Source organism: Centroberyx affinis, unplaced genomic scaffold, assembly GCF_046629955.1.
Source record: "Centroberyx affinis isolate AG114_WGS23_722 - 3 ecotype Tasmania unplaced genomic scaffold, CSIRO-AGI_Caff_v1 ptg000840l_1, whole genome shotgun sequence".
NCBI lineage: Eukaryota > Metazoa > Chordata > Actinopteri > Beryciformes > Berycidae > Centroberyx > Centroberyx affinis.
The window spans coordinates 104,913-121,013 of NW_027279436.1; the positions used below are offsets into that span (position 1 = coordinate 104,913).

Sequence of the window (16,101 nt, forward strand, 5' to 3'; positions counted from 1 at the left end):
CATCTACTCACCCTCATGCCAAATGAAACACAGGTGAAATTTGTTAGTCCATATAACACACAGGGAGGTTGCCAGCACAACTTGGTAGCAGCCTTCTCCAAAACAACTGAAGTCAATGGGGACCTGTTCTTTAGAGTTCCAAAACAAAAACAGCCAAACAATCACACTGTGAATAGAAAGACCTATACACCATTATCTGTTGCAAATCAATCAGCTGTAGTTAAGATTTGCACTAAATTATGGTGTAAATATACTGTAGGTCTTTTTGGACCTCTGAAGAACTGGTCCCCATTGACTTCAGTTGTTTTGGAGAAGGCTGCTATGGAGCTGTAACACATTTCACCCGTTTCAACTGGCATGAGGGTGAGTAGATGGCAGAATTGTCATTTTGGGGTGAACTATTCCTTCAAGTGTTAAACTAACGAATATGGGAATAAATGAGCTCTTTGTTGAAGTAGTGTGTGGTCCTTAAAAGGACCTTTGGGTGTAAGTAGTTCCAAGCGGTTTACTTGGAGCTGGTGTACTTGGTGACCGCCTTGGTGCCCTCGGACACGGCGTGCTTGGCCAGCTCACCGGGCAGCAGCAGGCGGACGGCGGTCTGAATCTCCCTGGAGGTGATGGTGGAGCGCTTGTTGTAGTGAGCCAGGCGAGACGCCTCACCGGCGATGCGCTCGAAGATGTCGTTGACGAAAGAGTTCATGATGACCATGGCCTTGGAGGAGATGCCGGTGTCGGGGTGGACCTGCTTCAGCACCTTGTACACGTAGATAGCGTAGCTCTCCTTCCTGGTCTTTCTGCGCTTCTTGCCGCTCTTGCTGGCGGTCTTGGTCACGGCTTTCTTGGAGCCCTTCTTGGGCGCTGACTTGGCGGGTTCAGGCATAACGAGTTCTCGATTACACAACTGAGAATAGTTACACCGAAGCGGTACCGTTGCTTTTATACACACTTGATGCAAATAGAGCTGTGCTGTTCCTCGTATACAATTGGTTGAGATTCAGCGCGTGAGCGTGGAGCGGTTACAGAAAGAATTCTCCTGAACTGAAACTGAAATGAAAACTATGAATATGTTTGTGTTGCCAATATGAATGTATCATGTTGTCCAACATCCCAATTAAACATGCAAACTGGCCATTCTTGAAGTTTATTTGTATTGCCCTTCAAAGGATTAAAAATGTTGGTTTGTGTCAGAGATTACCATGATATCCCAGGAATATGCCTGTCTCTGTGTTTTAATGCTATATCTCTTATCGTTCAACTCAACACAAAGACTTTATGTAACTGTTTCTGTAACTGTGGAGAATTGACCACTGAATCATGCATACTAGGCAATTGTTTACTGGCAAACAGAACTAGATCTGACGTGTGAACCCCAAATATTTAATGATGTAGCTAGCAAGCTCAATGTGACGTTAGCATTGCTTTAGCTCCTGGCTTGCTAGTTGGCTTGTTGGATAAAACTAGATAGTAACATACCCACTTACCTAGTTAACGTTAGTTATCTTGGTTCATTTATGTTATGTTTGATAGTTAGATACTAACACAAAAACACACAGCTAGCCTGATTATCTAGATTATTGAAACTGCTTGCCTTCTAATAGGGAGCTGCCTGCCTATTTGTGCAGTATGAGGTTAGCAATGTTAAAATGCCATTATTTAATTATTTTGTAAGTTATACAATGTTCATTTTAGCTGCAATTTTAACATTTAGATTGTGTCGATTGCAACAGATAATGCAGCTTTGTGAGTAACTGCTTAAAACAAATGTAAAAAGAACACAACTCTTTATATCGATGAAATGGGCGGCTCTTAAAAGAGCCTTTGTGTTGGAGTATGAGATGGTAAATGAAGTTAACCGCCGAAGCCGTAGAGAGTGCGGCCCTGCCTCTTCAGAGCATACACCACATCCATGGCGGTGACGGTCTTTCTCTTGGCGTGCTCGGTGTAGGTGACGGCATCACGGATGACGTTCTCCAGGAAGACCTTGAGCACCCCGCGGGTCTCCTCGTAGATCAGGCCGGAGATACGCTTGACTCCGCCGCGGCGAGCCAGACGGCGGATGGCGGGTTTGGTGATTCCCTGGATGTTATCACGGAGAACTTTACGGTGACGCTTGGCGCCTCCTTTGCCGAGTCCCTTTCCTCCTTTTCCGCGGCCACTCATTTTCGATGCGTTTTCTTTCACAGCAAGAAGAAACTGATACAGAACTCCAGAAAGCTTCAGTACTTAAACCTTTTTTGCGGACCTAAATGAGGAAGGAAAGAGCGGCTTTGCTGGGCGGTGCCAAACTCTGGAGTCCTTCCCCATTTTTTTTTTTTTTTTTCAAAGGCGCTTCAGTTGTGGCAAGTTAGCACCTAGAGTCTATCAGCAATAGCGTTTCCGGTTAGGCGACTTTGCTTTCAAAATAAATCCACACAAATACTCTTTCTGACCTGCATCTCCTCATTATTTTACCTCTTTCATTATTTTGATGTTTTTAATGTTGTCTACATATGCCTGAATCATAATATTCGTCAACACAGTCATTTCAACATGAAACAGAAAAAAATATGGCAGTGTCTCCTGCTGAAAGGCTTTGCTCGCACTTTAGTTCATTGTGCTCCGGTTGACAACAGACTCACAAACTGCTAGCTAGACTAGGAGTGTGGTGTCAAACTGCTGATTCATTTGGTGAATTTAGGGTTAGGGTTAACGCATTCACATGACCTGGAGGACCTAGTAATTTAAAGGATGTCCAACTCCAGTTGGACATCCTTTAAATTTCAGTCCTGCGTTAGTCACAGTGAAAAGAAACAAAAGTGACAACAGAAAGGAACATTTCGTTGCCAAAACATTTTTTTTTTGGAAGATTTTTTTTTTAAATACTGGAGTGAAAATGATGTAATGTGAAATAAATAAGAGAGAAATGAATGTCTTCTTGGAAATGAAGGATGTCCTTTCTGCTTTTTTTAAGATGATTCTCCATACAGATGCAGGAAAGAGAGGAGGATGACATCTATCAATCCCCAGATGGAATCAAAACCCTTAAATAAATAAAATAAACTTGACCTTAACTTTACAGCAACATGGAGGACAATCTAACTGACTGAAACACTAGGACAAACTAATCAATACAATCAATTCAAACTACTAACTCTTACATTACAAATGTAATTAGGCCCATATGGGTTTGAGTATATATTGTGTAAAAAAAAATTAACAGCATTTATAGATTCCAAACATAAATCTAAAACATTATATAACATTTATCAATACACAGGATATGATGTCAATATCCCTTGTGCCATAATACAAGGTGAGCATTCATATAGAGGCCCAGTTCAGAGTTTAACAGAATGATATACTACCATACCAATGAGTACCATAGAAAACATCAGGCTACACCGTCATAAATCTACAGCACCATAAAACAGGCAGCAACATTCACCAGCTACCTACTCTAGTTTCAGCGTGAGTGAGTTTATATTACCGTATATTTGATTTTTTTGTTAATGGTTCATTATTTTGTTTTTTTCATTAATTACTTATATATGCTATTTGTGTAACGAACTTGTTTAAAATAACGCGGGATATTTTAAATTTGAATAATGTATGACGTCAAAGTGGGGTCAGAAGACCACGCAACTCATTGGGGCTCTCGGTCCTACTCATCATGCCCTTTTAAATTTGGCGCTTAAAGCGTTTTTTTTTTTCTGTGCATGTTCCATGTTAGGCAACACTATCGTTTAATTATTTGAAATCTTACTCGATCATCAGCTTTGTGTTGAGGATTCCCACTGTTAAACCATACAGTGTTAAGTTAGGCACGCTAACTTATACATTAGGAGAGCCTACTGAGGGTTCACAATGTTATATTCATTAGACCATTAAACCTTAGCTTCCACAGCACAGAATTTGTTAATAAAAGGATAACTCTTTTGAAGTGAGTGGGTGGCTCTTAAAAGAGCCTTTGGTTTGATGTGAGGAAAACAAACTGGTCGAGTTTACTTCTTGGCGGGCTTCTCGGTCTTCTTGGGCAGCAGCACCGCCTGGATGTTGGGCAGCACGCCGCCCTGAGCGATGGTCACTCCGCCCAGCAGCTTGTTGAGCTCCTCGTCGTTGCGGACGGCCAGCTGCAGGTGACGGGGGATGATACGGGTCTTCTTGTTGTCGCGAGCGGCGTTTCCGGCCAACTCCAGGATCTCAGCGGTCAGGTACTCGAGCACCGCCGCCAGATACACCGGGGCTCCGGCACCGACACGCTGGGCGTAGTTGCCTTTGCGCAGCAGCCTGTGAACACGGCCGACGGGAAACTGAAGACCGGCACGAGATGAGCGAGTCTTTGCCTTAGCACGAGCCTTGCCGCCGGTTTTTCCTCTTCCAGACATCTTCGGATACTCTTCGTGATTGAATCAATGAATGTGTTGCAGTCGTCGGGAACTGGTTTATATTTCTGTCGAGCCGTTTGTTCATTGGTCAGTTGGAGCTTCAAAATCGTCGCCCAATCAGAAAAAAGGACACCTATAACTGCTGGTGTCAAGTTAACGTAGCAACAATAAGACTTCCGCTCTTCAGTGTCTGGGATTTTCAAAATAAAACTTCTCATGACAAAAAAGAATTCTGAGATTAAAGTCAGAATCTCAGAACTCAAATACATTTTTCACACGTGGCTCAAATCCTCTTCCACATTATTAGTTTTTTCCATCCACATTAACAAAAATATTGAAAGAAAGATAATAAATACGAGTGAGAAAGGTGTGTGTGTGTGTCCCATAAACTGTTTAACCGTACTGGGCCGTGCACAGACATTTAAAAGGACAATACACTAACACACACACACACACATCATTCCTACTATTCCCACCCCTATTCATGACACTGTGGGTCATGTAAAAATGCTATTGAAACATTCCTCCTTAAAGAAAACACTGATTTGACATTTGTTCATGAAAGCAATGCAGTCCTGTTTAGTTGTTTAGACAAATTCAGTCACATTAGATCAGTGGTTTCTTCAAGAAAGAAAGGTACGAAAGGATATAATTTAATAGGAATCAAACTGGGGTCGTACCTTTCAAGTAACTTCCTTAATGTGGCACACATTGATCTGTTAATGCTCTGCAGATTCATTCAGACATCACACAGACCTTAGTTCTCAATGTTGTTCATTTGTAGACAAGTGCTTGCAGCCTGGACTGCAAGGCTGATGCCAAAACTGCCCAAAAAAATTTGGATAATTTGAAAACTAAATTTATTATTAACCACATGCCCAACCAACAGCCTCACATGGCACTTCACAGCATTTCAGTATTACAAGTTGTATTACGTCATCCAATAATCTACAGTCAAGTTACTTATTTTGACCCTGATAGACCCTCCTACAGGTAGTGGGACAGACAGGGGTCGGGTCACTGCTACTACCTGGCCTTGGTATACTCTCATGTACAGGCAGAGGGTGCAGGGGGGACGAATGTCCTAGGTGCCCATTTCAGATTGAAACACCAAGGTACGGTTTTACCTCTCTTCAAGAGCTTACATTGGTCAGCAGTGAGCATTTAAGACCACATTAATGTTTTTATCATCTCCATAAAATCATAAAATGCTTGCCTCCTTATCAAATCTGTGCAGATAAAATGTCTGTAAGAATTGTCTCTAGAAGAAAAAGAAAGATGCCAAACTGAAAGATGATGCTCTGATTGGTTCATTTGACTAATGAACTGATCGTGTTACACCTGTGTGAGTTTATCTTGATGTTTGTTTTCCACACTGTATGCTCTGATGATGTCCCGGGGCTGAAAGCTCAGCTTTTAAACACAGTATATTGCGATGCAGTACGTGCATGGAGATCATTTTTTTATCTTCATTATGGTTGAAAAAAAGACTCATTTGATTAATTTTCTGAATTGTAGCTGATTTGATGTTTGAAGACACTCCCAATGAGCGCATATATAGTGTTATGTAGTGTTATATAGTTGTATGTAGTATTATTCAGTATACCCATCTGTATACCCACCCACCCCTCATACACCCCGCTTCCATGGTAGCATCTTATTTATGCCTCATATTTGACTCTTCATGGCTGAGAAATATGTATGTTTTTTATGTTCGTATATCTATTTATCCATATATATGAGACTCAAGCTTGAACAGTGACACCTTGTGGTAAAGTTTGCTAATTACATTCTATGAGGATTCTGAAAGGGCTGAAGCAGAATTTGGGGGCGGGGGGACAATATAGTTATACTGCAGGCATTCAACTCAAGTATAGTCTACTGCTATAAGTAGACCATTAAAACAAAGGCCTACGTGTCTTGTTCTGTATTGTTTTTTTTGTTTTTTTGTTTTTTTTTGGGGGGGAGGCATTCAGTTTAGACAGGCAGACAAGGCAATTGGAGTTTGATGGGAGAAGCAGTTAGTCTCTGTCTGATTATATACACCTGTGTTTGTAGCCTCCTGTATGTTTCATTGTTCTCTGCACCCTGAAGAAGGCCTGGTGGGGCCGCAACACGTTGGTGTGTTTTTAACGTGAAATAGCCAAGGTCAATAAATGCTTTTTAACTTCAGGAGAGTGCCTTGGATTTTCTCTTCTCTTTTCTTCACATATGGACTCCCCACATGTCCAATGAACACTTCCAGTGAGCACATTTTAAGCCCAAGCGTTCCTCTTCTGATCAACACCAAACACATTTAACTTACTACATCTTGCTTGAGTTTTGCATAGTTACCTTTCTCACCAGGTTGTATAGTCCTTCCAGTGTGGGCTACTCTGTCACACATAAAGAGTGTGAGAATAAAAGTCACCACTCCCTGAAAATCCCTACTATCTGTAAACTCTGTAAACGCAACCCTGCACGTCTCACAATGTCTGCACAAGTCACATGCCACTTTCACCCTCATGATATTGTGTTAATCCTTCATGCTCTTAATTTATTAGCCTACCCGGTGTAACTCACTCATGGTATACCTGAAATGGCCTGCAATATCCTTGCAACATTTCAAGTCACAACTCTTGTTAGTTTTGATTGTCATTGCTTTGATTGATGTCCTTTTAGTTTCCTTTATTTCTGTTTTTCAATAGGAAGGATGGTCTTTTAAATGGCATCCTCATTAAATCTGGATTATTTTAATGCTTGATTTTACCTCTAACTGGATTAATTTTTATTCCCTATTCATTCACTTCCCGTTTCTTGCGTTTTATGTTTTGTTTTACCTATTTGTAATCTATTGAAACAACTGAAAAACAGGGCTCCAAAGCTCAATGTGTTTCTTGAGAATTAAATCAGGATTGAATGAATGAACGAACCAACCAACCAACCAACCAACCAACCAACCAACCAACCAACCAACCAACCAACCAATTAATCAATCAATCAATCAATCAATATAGTTCCAGTGCTCTGTTGGAGATTTCCCATACTCCTCTACGGCTACAACCATACTGCCTGGAAGCTCATTGTAACTGAATGCTTTATGTGTATTTGTGCAGTGAAATGCACAGTCTGCTGTCTGTCATATGTCTCACACTGTATGTGAGGTCCTGTTGGCCCTTTGTCATGTGTATCAGTATGTACTGTGTTACTATGCTAGATGTCGATATGCCGCCAGACAAACGTCACTAGGACACAAGTTGTGTACATACTGTATATTGTAGTTGGCAAATACAGTCATTCAAATTCAGCAATAGTCAACATAAATAAATCCTCCACATACACAAAGGAAAAGCATTACTGATTGAGAAACGTATTGGAAATCAACATAATTACTTGTTAAAATTGTAAAGGTTAGACTTTTCTATGTACAATGTACATCTAGCCTCATCATAAATCTTAGATCTCAGATTTTCTTAGCTGCAGTTTATTTTCTGCTGAGCTTTGGTATTTTACAAAACACTTCACTTCACTTCACATAGCAAAGCATTGAAAATCAGAGTAGCCTTGAACATAGCATGCAGTCAAAGGGCTCGGGATAGTGATGTTGTGTTTTGTCACTGCCAAACGCTAAATTTAAATTAGTGAAGGGAATGTGACATAATCTGATCCTTTGCACTGCACCATGAGGGCTTCTCCATTCTTCGTCTCATCTGTCACCAGCTGCAGGAATTGCTTGGCTACCTCAGACACCCTGGAACGAAAAGGTAGAATGATTTCATAGTATACTATCAGCACATGAGAGCATACAAATAAGTGTATTCCACTGTCCCTTTGCACCTCATGTGAGACCTTGCTTGTTATCCCTGTGCAGTGTGTCAGCATTGTGTTACTACAAATCAATTTAGTAGCACTAATCTGTGGATTTCACTGCATGTGTGAAAGGGGCTACCTTTCACACATGCAGTGAAATCCACAGATTACACACATGCAATACATTAAAGACAAGTGCATTATGATCATTGTGGTAACTCTCAATAGGTCATGGGCCATTTCATATACCCAACACAGTGTATTGGTGCTGAGGGTGTGATGTATGCTACTGTGAGCTAAGCTACCAAAATGTTAGACAATAATAGTCAGTCAGGTATTTACCCTCCAACACCCCCTGGACTATTTGCTCATCAATATGCATGTTGTATCATACTGTGTAGTATCAGAACTAAGGCAAAGAATCACTCACATGTGAACGCCCATATACGAGCCTTTTGAGTATTTTAGATGTGTGATAGGCCTATCACTCATTCACAAATGTACAAAAGTGACCTCAAATTTTACACATGACAACACTCACTGTACCAAAACCATCAGATAATATGGATATGTTGTCTTGCCCCGGATGGTTCATGTCCCTGTTTAGTTTGGTGAAAATCAAGGGATCTCAGTTTGCTGAAGGGTTCAATTCCAATGTAAGTTAAGGTACTTCCCCTCGATCTTCCTCTCTACTGTTTTTTCTTAATCTACTGGTTGGCGAGCGAATGGAACCCAAGTCATAAAATGATTGCTCTTAGCATTCAGGGTAGACAGACATTTGATCAAGTTTTGTTTCAGTGCAAGGTAAAATGAAATATTTGATAATTTGTTTTTCCTAAGATTTCCAATACCATGAAATGCTATGGGGCATTAACAAACTGTAAGGTGTGTTGTTTTGTAAGGCTTACAACCATCATTACAAAAAGGACATGAGCAAAGACTCACTGTAACATTCCAAACTTCTCCATAAGTTTTTTGGTTGCATCTATCAGGTGGGTGAACTGTCCCACTTTCTCTGGTGTATACATGGCGTTGATGATGTCAGTTTGGATGAAAGCAGGGCAAAGGGCGTTGAACCGTATGCCATAGCCTGACATGTCAGAGGCAGCCTAGTAAACACATACACAAATCAGGTTAGACGTACAGGATAACTTCCACATGTGTGTTTCCTGTGCTGCTATTAGCCAGCATGCTAGTAGGGCTGCATAATATGAAAAAAAAAAATGGTTGCTGTAGCATTTTTGATTTCTGAGTTCCAGACACTTTTAGCAGAGATCAGCAATCCCTAACAAGTCAGAACTGAGTCTTACTGAGCATGTGCATTGCCCTAAATTCTGATTCTTAAAATTTCAGTGCGATTCCCAAACTTTTCAAGACCTGAAAATCATCAAGTCATTTGCGATACTTTACAGACCTGCATGTGAACAGTATTACTACTTCCATGCGTGTGCTTGCTCTTGCGTCAACTGCTCATATGCAAAATCCAGATGTTTTCTTTTCTGCAATAAGCAATTTTTCTGACCACTAGAGGGCATCAGAAACCGCAACACGAAGGAGGCCTACGAAGGACAAATGGAAGGATAAATGCTAATAGCTAAGCTAAATGTACCTGTGGAGAAGTCTCACTTTGCAGAACTTTCTCCTGCTGAAGGTTACATGTCCCACAATGACAAGAGAAGATGTAGATAGCAAGTCTACAAGTTTACTCGATCACTTCATCGATTCCACCATTCCAAGATTTTTTTTTTTTCAGGAATGGTAGGGGGAGAGGGCCGCTTTTAAACAGCGAGGGAGGAGCCAAGCTAGTTTAAAATAAATTGAAAGCTACTGAATGAAGCGGGAGGAGCTTCGTTCAGGAGCCGAATTTGACAACAAGCTTTAGAGAAGAGGTGAGAACAGCAACACGTTAGTTTCAGGATTGGTTATAAGGACTGAAAACACTTATTGCAGGTTTAAGCTCCCCGGACTTTATCATAAAAACACCTTGCTTACCGCCATGGCTCGAGTGAAGCCAACCACTCCATGCTTGGTGGCTGTGTAGACAGGAATGCTCGGTAGAGGACCCAGACCTGTAGGATGGTACATATGACTCATATCAGTCAACATCATGGTTCAAAATTTTGAGTTCCCAATATCCAGACAAATAGGAATACATAAATACCCCATTTTACCTTTTCTCCCTGGCTCGTGTTTATTTTACAAAGCATTTATCTATCGAACACGACTATTCCAGACATCTATTTATTACATCTGTTGCTTGCAAACCTTACTAGTGGTTTCTTGTAATGTTGACTTTCTGGGAATGTAAGCTTATTATTCTGTTGTACTTGTAGGTTGCTCAGTATAAGAGCAACCTGCTATATCTGCTCCTAAATTCTTACCTCTCCTGCACAATCCCTGCTATGTTTGTTTTTATATACTTTTGTTTTATCACTTCTTTTGTGCTAATAAATAAACTAAACTAAACTAAATTAATCTAAATGTGTTCCATTAATCTTAACACAAATACAGACCTAGGACATTATTTTGGAGTAAATTGACAAAATGGTTGACATGCAATACATTATTCACCAATAGAGACATCTAATAAACGTCTATGTGTGAAAAGTTAAGGAAATCAAGTCATTTTGCTTTATTACATGTTGCAGAAGCTGTTGGTGCAAGATTTCAATATTTGGAAATTTCCAATACTAAAATCTTCTTGAAGTCTGGTGAGAATTCTCTCTACCCAATGGGAGCCCTGTATCTTTAATCTTACATGTTTTTTTGTTGTTGTTTTTTATTGGATTTTTATCTCATATTCTTTATTGCTGCAGTGACCCAAGTTCTCCTTTCAGATCAATAAAATGATCCTTATCCTATGTATTTCTTTATCTATCAAAAACATAATTCTAGGCCTCTACAACTGAGGCTAAAAAAAATATCTAATACATTATTGTCCAAATGTTATGAACAACAGTTACATTAAATCCAGACTAAATGCTAACTAAAAAAAAACTATGTGTCTCTCTACTAACTACTGTAGATTTTAAAAGAAAGGCAAGGAAAATCTTCCCCACTATTCCCCTTGTTGAAATGACAACAATGCACTGGTCCAAGTGCATTATGGGTCGTACCTGCCATGGACGCTACGTTGACGACGACTCCTCCCTGACCTCCAGTCAGCTTGTTCATGTGTTCCAGAGTCAGGTAGGTCCCTCTCACAACACCCATCTACATCACAGTATGGTAGAGGTTTAGTTTGTTGTTGATTTTACAGCAATAACCACAGCAGAAGTCACTCTATCCTTCATTACTACATCGGCGTCTGTTGCAGGCAGCCGTTTGTGTTACAAAATGTTGTAAAATGGAACTGAATAAGTTGCAATAAAAAGCCCATTTCTCTTAACCATTTGGTTACCGAATCATTCCTTGTACTCTCTAATGGCTGAAAAGAGAACAAACTGTTTTGTTTGTTTCCTGTTGGTAGTGGTGCAAGACTACAAGTAACAATTCATGTAACATTACAAAGCTCATGTCAGCTGGTTGATAAATCACTCTTTCCACTCTCCGATGCATGAAAACAGAACAGAATCGGACATTTCCTAGTGGGAGTGGTGCAAGAGAGCAAACTGTGAATCACAAAAGTCACAGCTGTTCTTTAGTAAACATGACATAATCACAACCAGATGCAGTTCAGTGCTCTTTCTACATCTTACGAGGTTTATGGAGACAGCTTTCTCCCAGTCAGTCTCATTTATGATGCCGGCATTGTTGCACATGATGTCTGGTCGTCCAAAGGTTTGCACGGTTTTCTGAAGGGCAGCTGTTTGCAGAGAGTTAGCAGCATAAGACTGATGGAAAATTCAGAGTAGCAAATAACACGTTGTGATTAACTTTTCAATTTCACATCTGAGTTGAGGTCTTCCTCCTGAGGTGTTGACTGACATGCAGTTATCAACAACTTTCTGAAATGTATGTAAGCACATGAAGGAGAAGATTTGTATGTGTGTGTGTGTGTGTGTGTGTGTGTGTGTGTGTGTGTGATACTAATAAGTTAAGATTTTACCTTTGAATTGCTCCTCTGACTCAACATTACACTTCAGGAACAGAGTTTTGTCTGGTCCATACTGTTTATCAAAGGCTTCCTTCAAACTCTTCCCCTCGGTTTCATTCACATCCAGGAGGGCGACCTGATATACATCAAGACCAGTCAGTAAAATGGAGACTTGTTGATGAACAAGAGAGCATTTCCATCCAGTATTTCTGCAAGCTTCAGAGTTTCCAGAGAAAAGGGTAACACAGATAGGACCTGCATACAGAAGTGTGCATTTAAGTCTCCAAGTTGAGTCTAGCGGCAGGAGGTCTTTCTTATCTTCATGAGAGGATGGCATGGCAGGTAGCTATGCCATATTATTTTCATTATCATATCCAAACTATGCCGCGATAATGCTTTAATCTTAGAGAGGTTTCCTGTGGCTTTGAGTCAAAGCTAACAGTTATCTTGCCTCAGACTATAATATGTTCAGCTTAGCTAACACGCTACATGGAGTTGGTTCTCTCATCACATTACATCTCAAGAGGGAAAATTACCATCAGCCGCATGCTGCACAATATTTGGCTGTGGCTTGCTGCTTGCGTTTTGTTTGGGGAGGCTAAACCTGCAATAAGTGACACTTCTCCGTAGGTATGGTTAGCGTAGCTAAGTTTGTCCTTAGGGGCCTCCGTAGTGCAGTAGCCTAGTTTTATTGTGCGATTGCTGACTCAGCAATCATACTTTATCTTCGCTCTTTATTATTATTCTCGTTTTTCAGATCGAGAAATCACATTTGAATAGAGCAACACCAGACTCTGAATCGCTTGACCAAATCTGAAGAGTGGGCAGGTCGCGATTCAGGAGTCTGGAACCAGGCTAACTCTTTCATACTTTAAGCTAGATTCAAACTTTAAACGGGTCACCTCTAATTCAGCTTTTTGATATCTTTGTACATTTCGAGTTATCACAGTTTAAGTTTATGCTTTTTTCTGTCTTTGTAATGGGAGTCAATGGAGCTCTGCTAGAGTGCGTGATGTCATCACACACTCTAGCCACTCCATAGACTCCATACTCATCTTTTCGTGCCTTTATTAAACTGTGATAATTCCCACATTTTTTAACACTACAAACACATGGTATACGTCAAAACCTTCAGCTACTTCTGCTCTCACTCACAGTGTAAATTTATAAGCGATATGATGTATAGTTTTTGAGTTATTAACGTTTGTTCGACACCAGTGCTCCACTCTCTTTCACACTAGCTTCTGTTCTCCTTACACATGTAGCTCTTCTCCACTTTTTTTTTTCACTCTTCACCTTTTTAACATGTCTTTTACATATTTTCATACTTTTTTACTTCTTCCTACTATAGAATTTTTGTACATTTCTAACGTTATTACTTGTCACTTTCTTACTTTTTTCTACTCACAATACACCTTCTATTCCTACCATTACTATTTTTACACATACACATATTATACTTTGCTTCAGCCGCTTTAGTTTTAACAGAATATCCATAGTCAGTGATGTCTAAAAACACTCCCTTCCTTTCCTAGTTTCACTTACTGTTTTTTTTATTCAAAATACTCCTTATACTCTTTCTACTCGTCCTACAATTGATACTCCTTCTCTGCTTCTACTATCAGTCTTCTTACACACTTCTCAACTTTGCACTCTGTCTCAATGCACTGTTTCTCCTAACACTGTTTTCACATTTTTTTTTTCCTTTTTTATTCTTTGACCTTTTTCACACTTTTTGCTTCTAACTGTAAATACTCCCACTTACTACTTCCCTGCTTTATTACTCATTTTAAACTCTAGAATCTTGTCTTTCTTGCTTCCATTTCTCTTACTTTTTCAAATTTTTTCACACACACACACGTACACACAGAAACAGACATGCACACACACGCAAACAAACACACGAACACATGCAAACCCACAGATATGCAAACGTGCACACACACAGACACAAAACCACACGCACACCCACACATGCACATACCCACACGGACATGCCCACACATAAGCGTGCCTGCACACATATGCTAGGTATTTTTTTATCATTGGCTGTCACAAGCAACAGTTTGTGCTCTCAGCAATCACACACATTTTCTCCAGAAAATGCATCTTTCAAGTTTACAAATGTGTTGTGGTTTCTGTCTCTAGTGGTCGAAAATTGCTTATTGCAGCTTTAATAGGCTTGGTCAAGGGGTAATGGAGTCACAGATTTGCAGTTTTAGTGAAATAAATGTTCAAGGATGAACCATAATTTACTACGCCATCCATATATGTAGATAGATTCCAATTATTATCCCATCCCCAGGCCATAGACCCTTGCTAAGATGAGATGAGATGAGATGAGATGCAATAATGACACCACTTACTAAAGAAACTTCTGCTCACTTCTGCTTGACCAAGCTTGACCGCACTGGTTTTATTGCATTTGAATTTTCTAATTTGAATCAACATTTGAATATTGTCAACCATAAAGCAGCTCGTGTCTTTGAAAATCTCATGTCTTTGTCTCAAATAGCTTTTTAATTACAGTGTTTATGTTGTCAGTAAATGCATATTAGTATGTAGGCTAATATGATTCCAACTTGGATTATTAGGCTACATTTACATTTTCATTTTGACCCATTTTGACCCAAATAATGTAATTGCAAAATTAAAATTACATTTTAATTTTCCAATTTGCATTAACATTTGAATAAAATTAACTGTAGCCTACACTTCCTTACCAGTATACACACATAATGTCAATTATTGCCATAACTAACAGATCGGACGTTGTGTCAGTGCAGCTCAAGTTGCAAAAGAAACAGCAGACATACAAAACCCCAGTGTCCACTATTCCCTCACACACATTCACATCCACAACGCCAGAATAAAAAAGGGAAAACGTTTGTTTTGTCCCAATATCGCAACAATGTAGGCTATGCCTAAATGTTATTTCTGAGGCAGAACTTTACCTTGGCACCGTTTTGCAGAAGTATCTCCGAGAGACCTTTTCCTAAACCCTGGACTGCTCCAGTCACTACTGCGATTTTACCAACTAATGCCATTTCAGCAAGGCAATAAGGAGAGTGAGTAGCCAATGTAAGAAAAGTCAACTGACTGAACACCAAAAAATTGCAATCGGAAAAAAACAAAAATCAGTTCTGTTCTCCTTAAATGCCGCTCAGACACCGCCCATATAGTACACGTCCATCCAGCAAGAAGACACATGAAGCATACCAGACGTGTCGGAAACCGCTGGTAAGGGAGGCAGAACTTGTTCACACTTGAACATTGAACCTCAGAAAAGCCAGCTTGACATTGGATGCCAAATGGATCTTTGATTTCCACCTTCAATAAACTTACTTATTAACAAAGTAAAGCAAACAGGATAAAGGTAATGATTAACTGATTTGTGAAAACTGGGAGAACAAGAACAATCTACAAACAACCATTACTGATTACTCATTATCCCTTACTGAAACTGTATCCCAAAAAACCTGGCAACTTAGTGTGGCTTTGCTTTACGTCAAAGCTACAAGCATTTTAAAATATGACTTAAAGACTTTTCTGAATCAGTTGGAGACACTCTTTAATTCGGCATACATATCATTCGTCAAGTAGTGCTTATTTCAATATAATTGTAACTTTTAGGACCTTTATTCCCTTTATTCCCACAATCTTCACCAACCAAAATTCACAGTGGAGGCGGCAGCGAGCAGCGCGAACCGATTCTAAAAGTTGGAAGTTTAATGGAAATGTGTGTTACTTGGTGAATTATACGTCTATCGAATTGAAGTGTGGCTCGTAATGGTTTGGCAAAGACTATAAGCCAGATTTTAACAGGTATGCAGCTCTGCCGATATGCAAGGACACATACAACTGCCAGATTGATGGGTTTGGCGTTACGTTTTCTCCATACGAGAGACGTTT

General features: G+C 39.9%; 3 protein-coding genes across 3 annotated transcripts; all 3 read right to left on the reverse strand.

Annotated features, from left to right (window-relative positions):
- Positions 1–505: 505 nt before the first annotated feature.
- LOC139645271 (histone H2A-like) lies at positions 506–4,364 on the reverse strand. The gene is made up of 2 exons (XM_071520949.1): positions 3,997–4,364; positions 506–785 (listed from the first exon to the last, which is right to left on the reverse strand). The coding sequence occupies exons 1-2, from the start codon at positions 4,362–4,364 to the stop codon at positions 506–508; spliced, it is 648 nt and encodes a 215-aa protein (XP_071377050.1).
- Positions 1,803–2,175, reverse strand: LOC139645292 (histone H4). The gene has a single exon (XM_071520977.1). It carries the CDS (start codon positions 2,158–2,160, stop codon positions 1,849–1,851), a length of 312 nt encoding a protein of 103 aa, XP_071377078.1. The 5' UTR covers positions 2,161–2,175; the 3' UTR covers positions 1,803–1,848.
- Positions 4,365–7,600: 3,236 nt separating the features above from the next.
- On the reverse strand, positions 7,601–15,373 carry LOC139645282 (15-hydroxyprostaglandin dehydrogenase [NAD(+)]-like). Its single transcript, XM_071520966.1, has 7 exons — positions 15,144–15,373; positions 12,202–12,325; positions 11,852–11,958; positions 11,270–11,366; positions 10,146–10,222; positions 9,099–9,262; positions 7,601–8,094 (listed from the first exon to the last, which is right to left on the reverse strand). Exons 1-7 carry the CDS (start codon positions 15,234–15,236, stop codon positions 7,977–7,979), a joined length of 780 nt encoding a protein of 259 aa, XP_071377067.1. The 5' UTR covers positions 15,237–15,373; the 3' UTR covers positions 7,601–7,976.
- Between the last annotated feature and the right edge of the window lie 728 nt (positions 15,374–16,101).